This window comes from Chiloscyllium plagiosum, unplaced genomic scaffold (genome assembly GCF_037043375.1).
Source record: "Chiloscyllium plagiosum isolate Xiang-an unplaced genomic scaffold, Cpla_swu_hap1 HiC_scaffold_37, whole genome shotgun sequence".
NCBI classification, from domain to species: domain Eukaryota; kingdom Metazoa; phylum Chordata; class Chondrichthyes; order Orectolobiformes; family Hemiscylliidae; genus Chiloscyllium; species Chiloscyllium plagiosum.
Window position 1 is genome coordinate 23,766,150 of NW_028270175.1, and position 19,935 is coordinate 23,786,084.

At 42.9% G+C, this 19,935-nt stretch overlaps 1 protein-coding gene across 4 annotated transcripts in view; it reads right to left on the reverse strand.

The window, feature by feature from the left end:
- The window catches only part of c1qtnf12 (C1q and TNF related 12), a 98,252-nt gene extending 79,773 nt beyond the window's left edge, over positions 1-18,479 (reverse strand). For 3 of the 4 annotated variants that reach the window (XM_087980465.1, XM_043675814.2, XM_043675813.2), the window contains exon 1: positions 17,530-18,479. In XM_087980465.1, coding sequence (XP_087836591.1) covers positions 17,530-17,673 — 144 coding nt within the window. In that variant the 5' untranslated portion in view covers positions 17,674-18,479. The remainder of the gene's footprint in view (positions 1-17,529) is intronic. The other variant, XM_043675815.2, reaches the window with a different exon arrangement.
- Between the last annotated feature and the right edge of the window lie 1,456 nt (positions 18,480-19,935).

Below are 19,935 nucleotides of genomic sequence, written 5' to 3' on the forward strand. Positions count from 1 at the left end.
CGTGGCTGACGAGGGAAGTTAAGAAACATATAAAGCTAAAAGAGAAAAAGTATAACATAGCAAAGATAAGTGGGAAAACAGAGGACTGGGAAGCTTTTAAAGAACAACAGAGGATTACTAAGAAGGAAATACGCAGAGAAAAAATGAGGTACGAAGGTAAACTGGCCAAAAATATAAAGGAGTATAGTAAGGCAAAAAAATGGTTAAGACTAAAATTGGGCCCTTGAAGACAGAAACAGGGGAATATATTACGGGGAACAAAGAAATGGCAGAAGAGTTAGATTGGTATTTCGGATCTGTGTTCACTGGGGAGGACACAAGCAATCTCCCTGAGGTAACAGTGGCTGAAGGACCTGAACTGAAGCGAATTTTATTTGCCAGGAATTGGTGTTGGAGAGACGGTTAGGTCTGAAGGTTGATAAGTCCCCGGGGCCTGATGGTCTACATCCCAGGGTACTGAAGAAGGTGGCTCGAGAAATCGTGGATGCATTGGTGATTATTTTCCAGAGTTCGATAGATTCGGGGTCAGTTCCTGCAGATTGGAGGGTGGCTAATGTTGTCCCACTTTTTAAGAAAGGTGGGAGAGAGAAAGCAGGAAATTATAGACCAGTTAGTCTGACCTCAGTGGTGGGAAAGATGCTGGAGTCTATTATAAAGGATGAAATTATGACACATCTGGATAGTAGTAACAGGATAGGTCAGAGTCAGCATGGATTTATGAAGGGGAAATCATGCTTGACTAATCTTCTGAAATTTTTTGAGGATGTAACTCTGAAGATGGACAAGGGAGATCCAGTAGATCTAGTGTACCTGGACTTTCAGAAAGCTTTTGATAAAGTCCACATAAGAGGTTAGTGAACAAAATTAGGGCGCATGGTATTGGGGGCAAAGTACTAACTTGGATTGAACGTTGGTTGGCTGATAGGAAACAAAGAGTAGTGATAAACGGCTCCATTTCGGAATGGCAGGCAGTGACCAGTGGGGTACCGCAGGGATCATGAGGAAACTGGTGAAATCCGAGTTCATCCCTTGTGGTTGGAGGGTTCCTAGCCGGAAGATGAGGCGTTCTTCCTCCAACCGTCGTTTCGCTGTGGTCTGACGATGGAGGAGTCCAAAGACCTGCATATCCTTGGTGGAGTGGGAGGGGGAATTGAAATGTTGAGCTACAGGGTGGTTGGGTTGGTTGGTCCGGGTGTCCCAGAGGTGTCCCAGACTTGCGGAGCGTTTCAGAGAACACCTCTGGGACACCCGGACCAACCAACCCAACCACCCTGTAGCTCAACATTTCAATTCCCCCTCCCACTCCACCAAGGATATGCTGGTCTTTGGACTCCTCCATCGTCAGACCACAGCGAAACGACGGTTGGAGGAAGAACGCCTCATCTTCCGGCTAGGAACCCTCCAACCACAAGGGATGAACTCGGATTTCACCAGTTTCCTCATTTCCCCTCCCCCCAGCCTGTCTCAGTCAAATCCATCAAATTCAGCACCGCCTTCCTAACCTGCAATCTTCTTCCCGACCTCTCCGCCCCCACCCCAGTCTGACCTATCACCCTCACCTTGACCTCTTTCCACCTATCACATTTCCGACGCCCCTCCCCCAAGTCCCTCCTCCCTATCTTTTATCTTAGCCTGCTGGACCAACTTTCCTCATTCCTGAAGAAGGGCTAATGCCCGAAACGTCGATTCTCCTGTTCCCTAGATGCTGCCTGACCTGCTGCGCTTTTCCAGCAACACATTTCCATCTCTGATCTCCAGCATCTGCAGACCTCACTTTCTACCGCAGGGATCAGTACTAGGACCCCAGCTTTTTACAATATATGTTAATGATATAGAAGATGGTATTAGCCATAACATTAGCAAATTTGCTGATGATACTAAGCTGGGTGGCAGGGTGAAATGTGATGAGGATGTTAGGAGATTACAGGGTGACCTGGACAAGTTAGGTGAGTGGTCAGATGCATGGCAGATGCAGTTTAATGTGGATAAATGTATTGTTATTCACTTTGGTGGCAAGGACAGGAAGGCAGATTACTACCTAAATGGAATCAATTTAGGTAAAGGGGCAGTACAGAGAGATCTGGGTGTTCTTGTACACCAGTCAATGAAGTTAAGCATGCAGGTACAGCAGGTAGTGAAGAAGGCTAATAGCATGCTGGCCTTCATAACAAGGGGGATTGAGTATAGAAGCAAAGAGGTTCTTCTGCAACTGTACAGGGCCCTGGTGAGACCACACCTGGAGTACTGTGCGTAGTTCTGGTCTCCAAATTTGAGGAAAGACATTCTGGCTATTGAGGGGATCTGATTGAGATATATAAGATTATTAAAGGTTTGAACACTCTGGCGGCAGGAAACATGTTTCTGCTGATGGGTGAATGCCGAACCAGAGGACACAGCTTAAACATACGGGGTAGACCATTTAGGACAGAGATGAGGAGAAACTTCTTCACCCAGAGAGTGGTGGCTGTGTGGAATGCTCTTCCCCAGAGGGCAGTGGAGGCCCAGTCTCTGGATTCATTTAAGAAAGAGTTGGATAGAGCTCTCAAGGATAGTGGAATCAAGGGTTATGGAGATAAGGCAGGAACAGGATACTGATTGAGGATGATCAGCCATGATCATATTGAATGGTGGTGCAGGCTCGAAGGGCAGAATGGCCTACTCCTGCACCTATTATCTATTGTCTACTCAAAATTTAGGCTTAGTGAGAGGGAGCACAAGGACAAACCCTTGTGGACGATATCAAACCTAGTTGGAGGGGCATGACATAACCAACACTGAGGAAAATGCAATGCAATCCAAAGCTGCATTAGAAAATTTGTCGACTGAGTGGTCAAGTGGGAAACACTCTCACCATGTGGTGCACTTTGGTAGGAAACATTAAAACATTATCCACACCTTCAAATAATTAGACGCCTAAAATTGCAGAATAGCAAATGATTCTAGGTGACAAGTCATTGTAAGCAGCATCTAAGGTCAGAAAAGCAATTATTAAGACAAACAAAAAACTTGGATTTATTTCTAGAAGCATCGAACTGTGTAGTGAAGTTATGTTAAACTTGTAGGCCACACCTAGAAAACTGTGCACAGTTTGAGTCTCCACGCTGTTAAAAACCACATTGAGGCACTGGAGAAAGTGCAAATATCAGCACTATTGCACCCATTCATACTGCCACATTCAATGGACCTCTCTCCCAAAAGACCCCTGATAAAGTTTAACAAACTTTTCTCAGTTCGATTTTGGAAGCTAGCCAGATTAGCTTCTGTGGTCTCCTGATGGCCACTGCATTACACACACACACACACACACACACACACACACACACACACACACACACACACACACACACGCGCGCGCGCACACACACACACACACACACACACACGCGCGCGCGCACACACACACACACACACACACACACACACACACACACACACACACACACACACACACACACACACACACACACGTCCATCCTTCCCACCCCACTATACACACACACACACACAGAGCAAATTGTGATGATTGTACAAGCACACTCTGCCTCCTCCTCCTGAGGTTTCCACCATTACTGACGCCAGTCTTCAGCCAATTCAATTCACACCACATAAAATCAAACAGGCAAAGACTAAAGCAGTAGGAGCAGGAGTGCACCAAATAGCCTTTGAGCCTGTCTGCCATTCAGTAAGATACTGCCTTATCCCCATGTCCCTCAATTCTCTTCGGCCAAAAGAACCTCCTGGTCTCAGTCTCGAATACAAACAGTGACTGAGCACCCGCAGTATTCCGGGGTACAGTATTCCAAAGATTCATAACTTTCTGGGTGAAGAAATGTCCTAAACTGCCAACCCCTTCTTCTGAGGCTGACCCCTAGTTCTAGACTCTCAAGCCTTTTAAGGATTTTAATATGAGATCGCCTCTCTTTGTTTTAAGATCTCAACAATATTGGTCCATTGTCCTCTGAAGTCGAGTGCACTGGAGCATTGCAGAGTCTGTGCTTCCCAACTGTTGTGCTCCATAACCAGTCATGTGTCTAGCCAAGTTGTTCAAGTATACCTCCAAAATGGGCATCTAACCGAAAACAGGGCAACAGGGCAGGATAATAGAGGCAATCAAGAAAATCAAAAAAGGGTCATCCAGGCTGTTACCAAGGAGCACTTAGTCAATAGCTGGCTCACTGATCCTTAATTTGAGATCTGCCAGCACCACATGGCTCGAGATCTCATTGCATCTAGCCACTGGCTGCAAGAGATGAAAAGAATTATAAACTATAGGCCCAGAATTTCCAGAGCTGAACTGTCTTACCTGACCATTCTCCACTTGGAGTACTGGATACCAGAATCACACTTGAGAATTTCCCTTCTGACTGAATTACTTTCCATTGCTTGTATGTCTTACTTTTATCCAAGATTTGCTTCACCATAGACATTTCTAATCAACTGACTCAGAGATGTTATGACACACCTCTGGAGTAGGTGTGACATGAACCTGGAGGCCCAGAACCACAAGATTCTTTCATGTAAAAACAAGGGACAACACGCTGATATTTTAGCTGACCTGGTCAGGCAGGTAATGATGCAACTTGAATCCAGGCCTTCTAGCCCAGAAGAAAGGACCCCATAATTGCTCCAAAGGACACTTTCTACCACTCAACACACTTAGCTAGATGGTAAGATGCCAGCTTTGTTCTAAAGTAAGTTTTTTTGTTATCCTTGATCATCTGCTGACATTTGTGCTTCCTAATTGATTAGTGTCAGAACAGGAAATGTAATTCTCCTGATCTGGTCCAGCTCTTCTTCAGCAGGTCAGTGCCCCATGTGTAATACAAGACAGCTGGTATGTCTGGTGCCAAACCATGCAGCCTGTGCCCTCTTCCCTGGGCATGTACAACTCTCATGACCTCCAAACAAGACCTTAGACACAGAGCCACAGGATTTGTTGCCCAAAACACTCTAACTAAAGTCAAACACAGGATGGCATCTAAGCCAACTTGGTCACCAATGGCTGTTGACAAAGCTAACACAGTCTAGCCCACATGACCCTCAGGGAATGCACTTAATCTAAACTGATTATCAAGCATTGATTCATCCTATCACCAAAACCTGTACCAATGAGAGTAAATTTTCATGCATCCTCTTGTTAACTGATGAACATTTCAGACACTGTGCACGCCGGATCCTTGTGGATTCAGACATTGGCAGCTGTGGAGAGGAGGTTAGCTGCAGAGTTGCAATATTCAGGGATAATACTGTTCCAATGGGTGCTACATCTGACAGTGCTTGGGAACAATGGTGGGCCTTGCTGCGACATCATCAATAGGTCACTCAACACAATGAAGAATCACTGAAGAGTCCATTTTAGCCTGTTGGTGGGAAGTAGTCAGGGAAGCAGCCTGCTGATCAGTCAGGTACTCAGGCAGCTAAGGAAGAGTCAAAGGTGCCATTGTTTGTAGTCAAAGGCAGTCAGGTCTGAGGCGAAGGCCTGAGGATCCTAATTGGCAGCAGAAGGCACTGCATTGGACAGGAGATGAAGAACATGCCTCTAGTTAATGTGCTACAGTCGGCTCTGAGGTGTTGGGGTCCTACTGAAATCCCAGAAGCCATTTTTGTAGCTAAGTGAGGAGATGGAAGAGCCCACCTGTTGTATTGGCTTAGTGTAGTTGAAAACTATTGTATCTCAGAGAAGTCTAGGGGTAATCTCAGTTGTGTGTGAATGAAATGGAACTGTGCCCATAAATGGAAATCCCTTGTATGACCTCGGCTGAATGTACTAATGGACAGAAAGATCCCAGGAACCTGGCTTGATAGATTGCATTTTTCTTCCATTTTAGTTAATGTGGTGGTCATTCACTGAAACAAAGCCACACACAGTTACAGTGATGCTTTAACAACAGAACAGAAATTTATTATACAAAAGTCAAAAAAGTCACTTTGATGTTGCAGTTAGGAATATTTTAAAACATCTATTAAAAACAATTTGTTAACCTATTTACAACGCCATTACTTTACAGTGCTTCAAATCTAGAGGAAGTGTCCTTCTACATCAAACATCAGTTTGACTTAACTGATACTCCCTATTTTCTGTTATTTGAACAAGGAGTCTTCTTACATGAATACTTATAAAATTCAGAGCTTAGACTTTCTTAACTTCTAATAAATAGGGATATAAATATTGTTTTAATAAGTACCCTTTTAAATGATTAAAATTATATCGGTTAACCATTTGAAAATTAACAGATGAAAATATCAACTAATTTCTTCCAGCTTTTTCCAGGGAGGAAAAAGAGTATTGGGAAATGGTAGCGATTAATATCCTCAAATATTACTAATGCCTTCTTAAAATAAGTCACTTTTCTACAGCATTTGTTTCCTAGTCTTTTTTGAACATTAGCTGCAATATATTAATGGGAAGACTAACATTTATCATGTAGCTATTTAAACATATACTATTTGACATTCTCCAATATGTCTTAAAACTTTTCAATCTCTAGTCTTCCTCCATTAATGTCAATCCTTGATTATTCAGAACTAAAAACAAATTACTGGCCTTCAATGATTGCTCCATCTATTGTATACCACCCAGTATAAACAAGTTTTCATTTACAATCCTAGTTCTCTGACAGTCGATTAAGACAGTATTCTGGAAAGCCTGTCAGACTTAATTTTGAAAAAAAACCAACTTTCACGCAAGTAAGCAATACACACCGGCCACAACTTTGAAATCGAAACTCTTAAGATATTTATGTCACTGAACATTACACACCTTATATCACACTGACAACAGCACCTCTGCTGCTCAGAGCCTTTTCCCCAACAGCTCAAAAGTAGTCATCCTATGTCAACTGCGTCCAACAAGCAGACGACAAAACTGTTTGTTCAGTGACTTTTGAACTTTTTTTGAGTGACCCATTTAAAAACTAAATGTCATGCCTTGTTCCTAGGCAGGATTGAATGTTGTTGTGGTTCTGTTCGCCGAGCTGGGAATTTGTGTTGCAGACATTTCGTCCCCTGTCTAGGTGACATCCTCAGTGCCTGGGAGCCTCCTGTGAAGCGCTTCTGTGATCTTTCCTCCGGCATTTGTAGTGGTTTGAATCTGCCGCTTCCGGTTGTCAGTTCCAGCTGTCAGTTGCAGTGGTCGGTATATCTGGACCCAATATACCGACCACTGCAACTGACAGCTGGAACTGACAACCGGAAGCGGCAGATTCAAACCACTACAAATGCCGGAGGAAAGATCACAGAAGCGCTTCACAGGAGGCTCCCAAGCACTGAGGATGTCACCTAGACAGGGGACGAAACATCTGCAACACAAATTCCCAGCTCGGCGAACAGAACCACAACAACGAGCACCCGAGCTACAAATCTTCTCACAAACTTTGAGGATTGAATGTATCACGATGTTCCCAGAATATTCCAATTTACCAGCTAACTTCCTCTCCACAGCTACCAAGTTCCAAATGCACCCAGATGCAGAGTGAATTAAAAACATGGATTTGATCATCGGATTTATTATTCCGTAACAAAGGAAGAGTTACATTAATACATGTTTCTGAATGTTTTATCAACTTTTTCTGAGAAGAGTCTAAAATATTAGTGGGAGGTTGCATGGAACTTTAGTCTCATCGACACAATTTTTATGATGAGATGAATGAATATTTGATAATTGGGTTAGGTTGAGTTCCATGGGAGGAAATTATATACATATGAACATACAACTTACCAGCATACAAGAAGTCATTGATGCAGGGCTTTTGAGTTGAAATTGAGTCTTTGAACATGAAGAATGATATCCCTTAGAAGGGAGACAATTCTTAAATGACTTTTTGTGATTTGCAATGCCACTTACATTCTGGGTAGAAGGCTTTGCTGTGAAATCCACATCATCTGTCTTGACACCATTTGCTATTTGATGTTCTGTCTGGCATGATTCACCGTAGTTTGTCTGTTACCTGCATTTACCTCATGTTAAGTCTGGATTTTAGAATATAAGTTGTATGTAAATTGTATTTATCGATATTGCTTATTATACATTCACAGGTCATGGGCACCATTGGCTAGGCCAGCATTTATTGCCCATCCCAAATTAACCTGGAGAAGGTGGTGGTGAGCTATCTTTTCAAATTGCTGCAGTCCTTGTTGTGTTGACACAGTGCTGTTAGGAGGTAGTTCCAGCAATCTTATAACTTAGAATTATATCACTGCTCTTTCACTGTCCCCGAATTAAAGTCAGGATCATGTATGGTGTGAAAGGGAAATGCAGGTTGTGATGCTCTTGTGTAGTAAAATTTGTTTTGTTTATATAAAAACTGTGAAATTTATAGAAAAGGACAGAAGAAGTAAATGGCTTTATTCTCTTTGTAAGTACCTGAGTTCTCAAACTTCATCAACTTTAAACAAAAATGTTACTGGTCTCTTGCCAAACTACACACATTTGCGGTCTCATCAGGGCTCATAACAAACCTACATCATTTTAATTAAGAAAACTGAAAGCTAATGCAAAAAACATTTACTTTGAGCAAAATGTTGAGGTTAGGAGTTATTGCAAATCTCAGTTTTTTTCACTCCTGAATCAACTACTTATTTTGCACCAAGAAAAATGTTTACTTTGATTTCTGAACTATTTTGGGAAGGAGAACAAATATTAAGGGACACCTTGTACTGGCACACACGAATCACACTGTCATAATTAACACAGTCTGAAACACTGCTCCTGTACTCACAAACTCACTTTATATGAACACACCATCTTGTACTGGCACAACTCCTCTACATTACACAACTACTTCATATTGGCACACCAATCCTATACAGACACAACTATCTCACACTGGCACACCAAGCCGGTACTGACATTACTACCTTACACTATCACACACATCTCATCTGGACACATCCATTCAATACTCTGACACTAATTTCACACTGATACACTCCTCCTATTCTGGCACACTATTTTCCCTTTGACACAATTACACTAACATGCAAATCCATTACTGACACAACTCCCTCACATTGACACAACTGACCAACACTGACACAACTACCAATACTGACTCAACTATTCAACACTGACAAACCACCCCAGACTAACATAACTACTCAACACTAACACAACTATCTCACACTGACACAACTAACCAACCTGACAAAACTACCCAACACTGACACAATCACCCCCCTTGACACAACTACCTCACACTGACACAATCACCCCCAAATGATACAACGATCCCACACTGACACAATCATCCCCCACTGACACAATACCTCACACTGACACAATCACCCCCAACTGACACAATGATCCTACACTGACACAATCATCCCGCACTGAAACAACTACCTCACACTGACACAATCACCCCCCCGACACAACTATCCCACACTGACACAATCACCCCTCACTGACACAATACCTCACACTGACACAATCATCCCCATTGACACAATCACTCCTCATTGACATAACTATACCACATTGACACAATCACCCCCCTCTGACACAACTGTCCTACACTAACACAATCACCCCTCACTGACACAATACCTCACACTGACACAATCATCCCCACTGACATAACTACACCACACTGACACAATCAACCCCCAACACAAGAATCCCACACTGACGCAATTACCCCTCACTAACAAAATCAACCCTCACTAACACAACTACCCCATACTGACACAATCATCCACACCGACACAATTACCCCTCACTAACACAACTACCCCACACTGACACAATCATCCCCTATTGACACAACTATCCCCCACTGACACAACTACCTCACACTAACACAATCACCCCCACTGACACAGCTATCCCACATTGACACAATCACCCTCCCACTGATAAAACTACTCCACACTGACACAATCACTCCCCCCACTGACACAACTACCGCACACTGACCTCACACTGACACAATCATCCCCCACTGACAAAACTCCCTCACACTGACATACTGATATAATAACATAACTCATGTAACAAGATTATAGAAGCAACAGAAAATAGGGATTTCACCAGATTATAATAAATATGATTTCCCAACAGTTCTTCAAAAAAGTTTAAAAGCAATAAATATCACAAAACTCTGACCCCCTTAATTTAGAACGTCCATCGATCAGAAAAAGCTAGTAACAGTTCAAACATGGCCTGGCAAAGACACCAGTTACTGAAGCAATCTAGATAAAGCACCCTCCATTCTTCATCCCTCTGTTCAAGGTTTGATTCAATCTTTATCCCATTTTGATGTTCAGTCATGCAAGACGAATGGTCGTCAATTAAAATAGCGAGTGTCAAAAATTTCTGGATCAACATCACACCTATGAGACAGAACAATTTTCGAAACAAATTTGTACTCAGTGGATAGGTAATCAAAAATAGGTATCCATATCTAGTTCTCAAATCTATCTTCCTTGTGAACACAAATTAGGTGATCCACCTCAACTGATCTCCTTTAAAGTGTTGTTGTCACATGAAAAAAATCTTGTGTCATAGGGAACCTACAGGCTATTACTAAGGAAGAAAATATCCAATGATTGACAAACTACCAACATTTTAGGGATGAACATAAACTTTAAAAGGTCCGCTAATGACTCATCAATTGGTGCAGACAAATTTTCCTAATTTAATGTCATGTGAATTCCCAAATTCCAAACAGTACATATTTATGACAAAATAATTCAATGTGCCATGATTATTCCAGTCAGAAAAAGAGTAGAAAGTTAACACAGAGGAAATCGACAGTTGCACTTTTCAGTCTTGACTCATGACATCTCTGCAGAACAGCCTACAACAGCAATGAGCATCTACAAGGAGGTGCACATAGCCAGAAGGATACTCACTGGATACACAATGGGCACATTGAAGCAACATTGCAAAACCATAGCTAGAATGGAGACCATACTCCAAGACATTCTCACACCAAGGTCTCCAAGATCGGCATAGTGTGCTTCACAGATGTGCCTTGCAAAGTGGCACAAGCATGGAGTGGATGCAGAAGGAAGCATCTGGGCACAAGTAATAAACCAGACAATGGAAAAACAGCAGGCCAGGCGAATAATCTCATTGAGCACATCTGTAAACAGCTGGAAACATATGAGAGTCTCTCCCCAGAAGACACGCTTGCCAAAATGCCTCATCCACCCAATCAGTGACCCAGATCAAGCCACAAATTGTCTTAACATGCCAAACCAAAAGATGGTCAACCACTTGGCACCAGCCCAGGCACAGAACCACACGAGCAAGTTATTGAGCCAGGAGAACAGGATTGTTCACCAAAGCAGAAGAGGAGGAGAGGTCCACTGGCTGTAGGGGATTTCAGAAAGATGTGATGAGTAATAGTTGGTTATCTTAGACTTGAAACCAAAAAAAAAGAGATGGAGTGATACTGTACTCATTTCTGGGGAACCAGTTAGTCTAAAGTCCTAGATATAAATACCATGTTCTTAAACATTCAGGTGCTGTGGTTATCGTGAATACATAATCTGCAGTTGTTTATATGAATTATCATCCTGCAACCACATGGTTTAGCTGTGGCAGCATGTTGAGATTGGTTAGCGTGCATGAATGCTGCTTTGGATGGTTCTAAAGTTACAAGCTTTATCTAATTTTGTTTGGCAATAGAGCTGTAAATGTCAGCTTCGCTTTGTCAAAAAACTAGATAAAAACAAGATTTATTTCCAGATTCTTCTTCTCTTACAAGGTCATTTAGACAAAGCAACTCCGTGAACATGTGACTCACATTACGTGCAAACTCCTCACTTAATGATATGGTTTGAAACAACATGCTGTTGCTGAAGGACATGTGATGACTGGACTATTAACATTTGCAGTACCATTTGACAGTACTTTGTCATCCCAACCCATTACCCCCTGCCAAGAAATTCTTTTCATTCCAAGAGACCAGTGGAACTGTGAGAAGGGTGGAGAGTGGTCAAGTGAACTGTATGTTGTAATGCTTAGTTTTCGTCTGCGCCATTATTAGCTTAATTCACTTTATTTTCTGATTTCCTTCGCAATTCTTTGTCCTGACAGGAATAGTACATTCAAATCACCCTCTACCTCTAAAGTTCCAACCAAATTTTGGTGCAGAACATCTTCTATGTAAGCTCAGTGTCAGAAAAAGCCTTGCATCGAGAAATGAAGCCAGATATCAGGCCTGACCAGACGCCTGAATGCCTACTGGTAGCTATTGAAGAATGGAGAAGATTACCAGACCCAAGAGCTGACTAATACATTTCTTCTAAAAAGGCTAAATTAATATTTTGCTACCAAGGCACATCAGAGTATATGATCTGAAGAGATTGGCAACACAAACTCCCATTCAAGTTGGATGATACTATCGCACAAACAGGAAACCCCTTTCTCACCTTGTTTCCTACAGGATGCTCCACATCCCAATTCCTCTCAGGTTCCAGGGCAACAAACTGATCTGTGCCTTGGTTTCTCGTTGCAACTGGAATTTTGGAAGTGAATGCTTGGAAATATTGGCCCTGTAACTTGATGTGATTTTGTAAAGGAATTCTTTTTGCCTCACACAGCGAATAGTTAGGATCTGGAATTTCAGCCTTGAAAGTGTTGAAGGCAGGTTCAATGAGATATTTAAAAGGACACTGGATGGTTATTTAAATGGAAACAACTACAATGACCTGCATGCTGTCAAAATGTTCAGAGAGCCAGTCCAGAAACGGTGGACCAAACTGCCTCCTTTTTCACCAATTCTGCGATTCCAAAATAGATACAAGGTAAACTGCAGATGCTAAAATCTATCGACCTAAAATTACATTAGATTATTGCGAGCTCTGTATCTCTGTTGCTCTGTGAAATTACAAATAGGCCCAGAAATTAGACTGATCCAGTAACTGATCAATGCTTTGTCCTGGAGTTCTTTTCTTTGGAAGACTATTTTCTTCTGAGAGTCATGCATTTGTTTGCTCTGTCTGTTTACCCTGCTCCTCAGTAGACAAATCACTGTGTTTTTCACTGGATTTGGGGTTTTGTCTTCCCACTGTCATCTCTGAGTTGGTCATAAAGGTGTCAAATCTTGAGGCTCTTCAAGTGTCATCCTTCAATCAACATGAATCAAAACCTTACTTGGTATTCTCCCAAAGCTTTAGAAAATTATTACCACTTGCAACCTTTGGGATAGAGTTTCTACTTTGTGTATAATGGGTAATTGCACCCAGTGGGTGAAACCAATGCCCTTTCCTGTGGTCAGTTTGGCACAGTGGACTCTGGCCCCTTCTCGTCTCTGTCCCAATTAAGTCCAGGACAGGAAGGCCTGGGGTCAACCTCCCAGCATTATCATCAACTGACCATCTCATCACCACTGGTATTCACCCATTGGTAGGCAGAGGGCTCACCATGTGGGAAGCCTGAAAAGAGAACCCAACAGGGGGCTGCTTGTGAGCTTCTGGAGTTGGAGAGGGTATTTCCATCAGAGTCTGATCAAAGACCAAGAATTGGGAAGGGTAGTCTCCTTAGAGCTAACACTCAGTCCTCGCTGCCAACTCAACTCCCCACCCCACAGTATCTTCACAACATGATGGTTGGGGTGTATGCCAAGGTATTATTTGTTTTTTATTGTCACAAATGTTTTCATAGATCGAATCCCTACAATGTAGAAGCAGGCCATTCAGCCCATCAAATCCACACCAACCCTCTGAACAGCATATCACCTCACTACCCCTGTAACACTGCATTTCCCATGGCTAAACCACACGGCCTGCACATCCCTGCACACTAATTTAGCATTAATGGGCAATTTAGCATGGCCAATATGTCTAACCTGCTCACCTTTGGACAGCGGGAGGAAATCAGAACACCCGGAGGAAACCCATGCAGATGCGGGGAGAATGTGCAATTCCACACAGACCGTTGCCTGAGGCTGGAATTGAAACCAGGTCCCTGGTACTGTGAGGCAGCAGCATTAACCACTGAGCCATCAGGCTTCCCAACTGCCTTGAGTCAGTATAATTGCAGTGATGCTTGTGGTTGTACATGTTTCTTTCCCTTTCTACTAAAAATATTCTCTGATGCAATTAGGAATGATAACCTGCCATAAACTCTCATCACAGCTCCTGACACCAGCCCTCTCCCTGGCAGCAGCGTGAGGCAGAATCATGGTTCGCAACCGTCATTTGATTCAGAGATGCGTTTCTGACTGCACATCTCCACCATCACTGACACTGCCCATTCCCAACTGTGTAACATCACCCAACCACACATCTGTCTCAGCTCACCTGCTGACGGAACTCTCATCCATGCCTTTGCTCCCTCTGAATTTAATGATCTCAATGCTCTCCTGACTGGCTTCCCATCTTTCACCTTCCATAAATGATGTTTCCCACTTCCTAAGCCACATCAAATGGGGACAGCATGGGGTGGCACAGTGGCCCTGTGGTTAGCACTGCTACCTCACAGTGCCAGGGACCCAGATTCGATTCCACCCTTGGATGGCTATATGTGTGTGGAGTTTGCACATTCTCCCCGGGTCTGCGTGGGTTTCCTCCTGGTGTTCTGGTTTCATCCCACTGTCCGAAGACGTTCAGGTCAGGTGGACTGGCCATGCTAAATTGCTCATAGTATAAAGGAATGTGCAGTCTAGGTGGGTTAGCCATGGGAAATGCGGGGTTACAGGGTTAGGATAGGGAAGTGTGTCTGCGTGGGATGCTTTTCAGAGGGGCAGGGTGGACTCAATGGGCTTCCACACTGCAGAGATTCTAAGTTCCATTCATCAATCACTGTCATTCTCAACGAGTAATATTCATTTGCTATTAATCATGGCCTCAACTTTAGAACTTTTGTTCTTGTCAAATTCTTTAATGGCTGAGCTCCCAGTTGCTTAGGCCCTAAGCTCTGGAATTTCCTCCCAATACCTCTCCAAAACTTTTTTTTCTGTGAAGACACTCCTTAAAAATTATCACTTTGACCATCTGAAAATTATCTCCTTATGCAACCAAGTGTCAAATTTTGTTTGATAACAATCCTGTAGAAAGGCTTGGGAAGTTTGACTGCCTTAAATATAAATGCACATTAATGTTTGATTAATCCAAATGAAAATGGTTTTATCACACAAGACTAACACTTTAAGTCAATCCACCCACCTGTGAGTAACCTGACTTTAAATCACTGAGAGTGACTTAAAAAGAGCTATAATTAGCCATTTAATACTTTCACTGGTATGAACTAGTCAGTTCCTCTGTAAATTAAGTAATTTCTGGATGAAAAATCTATTTCAAACATGCCTGCCTCAACGAATACACTCAGTGAAATCCTGCAATTATGATCTGAGGAGTGAGTCAGTTTTGTGGATGGGGCTTGGTTTTAGATAGAACTGAATTCTTAACCACTGTAAATGTTTGTAGGTGGTTTGGGATAAAACTCACTTAGGTTTGAAATTTCTGATTCTTTTTGTGTTAGAAAGGCTGCTTCTGCCCTGATTACGCTGATATATTGTAATCTCTCCTGTGCAGAAATGTATTATTCGGAAGCACATGCTGACTGGAAACTTTTTAAGCAGAACCATACAACTCACTTGTATCAGGTTAGCACAAGTTAAGAATGGAAACGTACAGCTTTTACTGGCTCTTTATAATGTTTTATACAAATATTTAGATTTATGATGTTTTCCAGTTCAAACAATTGTGGTTTGACATTCTAACATCATTCTAGAATCCAGAAAAACCTCAAATCCAGAAATGATATGGTCCCATGCAATTCAAACTAGAGAGGTTATAGTTCATCACTAGTGGAAATACGAAGAGTTCAACCCCTTTATTCCCAACAAGTAAAGATGCCATGGCCTTCTCTCATGTAAAGGTCTATTACTTAAGAGAACGTATGTGCATCCAGCTTATATGCCTCAGGCAATTTAACATCTTCAAAATTATGCTATTTTGTTAAAAGAATCTATATTGTTTTGATATATCTAAAAGATGTGTAATTCTGGATGTTGAAGATTGTATTTTAGAAAGGAATCTTATGTTCCTGCTTTCTCTCCATACCCTGCCACAAAGTTACAATCTAATACCCTTTGAAAAACTACAAAGCACCCATATCCTGAAAGTGGCACAAGAACATTGCAAAAAGGATTTTGACTCAATCAACACTGGGTCACCTGCCTGTTGTAAGCAACTCTTGATGTTCGGATCTGCTGCAGTCAATATCTACCCCTTAGTGATAAGTGATCTTTGTTCCAGTGAAGTATATCTTTCCTTAAAAATGAAGACCAAAACTGCACACAATACTCCAGGAGTGGTCTCACTAAACCCCTATATAAAGGCTCCTTTATTCCTCTACTCCAGTTCTTTTGCAATAAAGACTAAGATGTCACTTATTTTGCTAACTGCTTGCTTCATTTACACTCTAACTTTCTGTATTCCTTGTACGAGTACACCCAAGTCTCTCCGAACAGTAACATTTACCATCTTCATGTCTTTTAAAATAAAATTTTGCTTTTCTATTTGCATGTATGGAATGAGCTGCCAGAGGAAGTGGTGGAAGCTAGTACAATTGTGCTGTACATCTCTATGACTATGACCAAAGTGAATCATTGCACACTTCGTGTTATATTCTATCTGCCACCTTGGAGCCTACTCACTCAACCCATCTAAATCGCTTTGCAGCTTCTCTGAGTCCTCATCACAGCTTGCATCATCACATAGCATCATACCATCAGCAACATGGATATATTACTCTCTATTTCTTCATTAATGTAGATTGTAAATAGCTCAGAACTAATCCTTGCAGCACCCAATTAGTCAAAGTCTGTATACTTGAAAACGCTTCACTTACCTCTCCTCTCTGCTTCCTGTCTGTTAACCAAAACACTATTCCTAAGAATGTATCAGCCCCAAATTCAGGAGCTTGTCTTGGCTATTATGAGGCACCTTATTATTTAAAAATCCAAGCATAAAACACCTGCCAGTTCCACTTTATTTATCTCTCTTGTTGCATTCTTGGGAAATAAAAACCTCGAATGTATTTGTCAAACCAGATTTGTAAAACTTGTGCTAACTGTACTGCGCTTGTCTAAGTGCATGAATAAGACTTTCCCAAAGATAGATTTCAGCACTTCCCTGATGAGTGGGGCCGAGCATTTTCCTCTGTTCCTTGCTGTGTCTGAGAGCAATAATCTGCATTCACCTTACTCCATCAAATCAAACAGGCCCTTAGTTGTCCCTTATGACACTGACCCTCTCAGCCCTGGGGCGGTCACATTGCACTCTCTCCAAGTCGAGCACTTGCTGAAAGAAGGGTGTGGGAGGCTGTTTATGCTTGACACCTAAACCCGCTGGTATTTACATTTTCTTTATTTCTTCCTCTTTTGAAGCTGGAAATGACGCCTGCCCTCGGTCGAGAAGCCGGAATGCAGAGCCAGCATTGAGCACAGGGACACTGATGGGCTCAGCAGTGTCCCCCAGCCCCACCCGGGGGAAACGACAGGGAGAGGAAAAGGAAACGAAGTGCCAAGCAGCCGGAGGAGAGGAGGGAGCGGCGCCTGGGACTGACTCACTCACCTCGTCGCTGTTGGTCTGCAGGGTGCTGTTGTAGGGTTCGGTGCGTTGGTTTATCCTCAGCGCTCTCTTAGCCACCGCCTGCCTGCAGAGGGCTAGCTGATGCCACAGGAGGACAGTCACGATGGCCAGTCTGCTGCCTTTCATCGTCCAAGCAGATCGGCCTCGGAAACACACAGTGAGCGTTTTGTTTTTCTTTTGGGCAAGGGGCTGGATAAAGAGACACGGTTCAGCAGCGAGCCCTCCTGACACGTGGGTGAAGAGGCGACATCCGATGAATCCTTTCCAGTTCCAAAAGGAAAAGAATTCCTCCCCCCCCCAACAGATGAGGGGGTGGGGGAGTGGGAGTTTCAGAGTGGAGGTGAAATCTCTGGATCACAGCAAGTGTTTGAGTGTCCAGTTGTTTTCACATGGTGAGCGGCCGCTGCTGCTGTGGTCAGTCAGTCTCCCGCCAGTAAACACTGTCGCTCTCGCAGTGTGTCCTCACTCTCTGCTGACTGCCCCCGGCACCCAGTTAACCCATTGGGGGCACTCTGCCGTCCACTCACACAGCCGCTAGTGCCTCTCCCTCCTTGCTGCACAGCACAGCGCCTGGGAGACTCGACAATAACTCTTCCCCTCCTCTCTTTCCCCTCACTTTATACACCTTCCAACTCCGACCCACCACCCAAAAGGAAAAGTGATGCTGCAAGGACGGGCTGATGTTTAAAATGATAATCCGCCTGGCGAAAAATGAAAGCTGACCATTGAGTGTCACGTCTGGGGAATGACAGCGCTCTCAAGACGTCAACACCTCCGACAGGCTCTTCCCTCAAATGCCTTTCCTTCTCTTTAAGGAGGCAGCGGAAGAGCAGAGGCCAAGTGAACGCTCTCGCCACCCCCCCCCCCCCCAGTCACTGCAATCCTGTTCCATCCATTAAACCATTGTCAGCTCTCCAGGGGAAAAAGGCGAACGTTTCCCTCCAGGGACCCAGCGGTTTCTCAGCTTTTCCCACCGCCTTCCGTGGGAGGAGGCTGTTCGGAATGGCGTGTGGTCTTTCCATCTCTTTTGAATATCAGAGAATTAGCAAATGATCGCCCCACGCTGGGATTGCGCCAGATAAATATGATGTTTCCCTCATTTTGATTTGCATACTAAGGCGGCTGGCGAGGTGTTCTCTCCAAACATCTTGCAAAGTTTTCCAATTTCATGACCGCTTTTTTTTGTAACATCAAATAAGAGATTCCCCATGACAAATTATTTATATGCAAGATTTCGGTTGCATCAAACATGCACTCTTTAATATATCCAGATGTTTAAAATGCTTTGAAATGGGACAATGTTTCAATTCTTAATACTCGTGGAACATAGGTTTTAAAAATCTGATGGAATTTTTAATTATGTTAATAGATATGAATTGGTTGAGGCGGATTCCAAGTTTAATCCAAGACTCCATTGGCAATGTATAAACATGCAGCGAAACTAATTAAAATATTTTTTCAAATGCATTAATAAACAAAAATGCAGAACTGACGTGTTATTTGCTGGCCATTATGCCAATTACATTTGTAGTGCAACCAATTAAACACAATTCCTCAAATGCATTATTACGTCCAAAATCAAAAATGCATAATTCAGGAGTGTTAATTGTTGCCCGTTGTGCCAATTACATTTTAACAAAGACATGGAGTGCGCTGGAACTGTCTGTACTCGCAATGTGGCTGTATTACCATAATGACATCTTGCGAGGTAATTCTACAGGCACCAGCATTCAGTGTCCAGCGACTGGGGAAACAGCCAAGAGTTTTGTTGAAAGTGGAGTGTGCAGTGAAAATGAAACCACGTGCACAATGTGCATGCACCACAAAGTGTAACCTTACAATCCAGTCTGTGTATAAAACCAATTATGCAGGGTATAGACAGCTCACTGTCTATGGTACTTATAACCCAAGTCTCTAGACATCTAGTTCACTGCAGAATAAGCAACTGAGTGCAGGATACATGTTAGCAGTGTCTGGATAAGGTAATTAACAAAAGGTTGGTCTCCTTTCCAGGTCTTACCAGCTTTCTCAGCATCCGCAACCCACACCTGCTCCTTCCGGCTGTTTAGCTGCATTTTTAAATTGATTTATTTTTTTAAATCAACCTGTTCATGGAATACTGGACCAGCAACAATGCCATGACACCACAATCTCCACATTACTGTCCTTTTGATCAATTAATCGTGTTTGCCCACTAACCTTCAATCCTCCTCTTGCCCCATTTCTTGCAAATATTTGATGTATTCTCTATTCCAACACCACTACCTCCCTCCCGCGTCCTCCCCAGTAATAGTCAAATGCACAAAAGCTGAACTGTGAATTGTACCTCTCTTTCAGGAGCTGCATGACCAGCTGAATATTATGGTATTTTCAGTTTTGATTCAGATT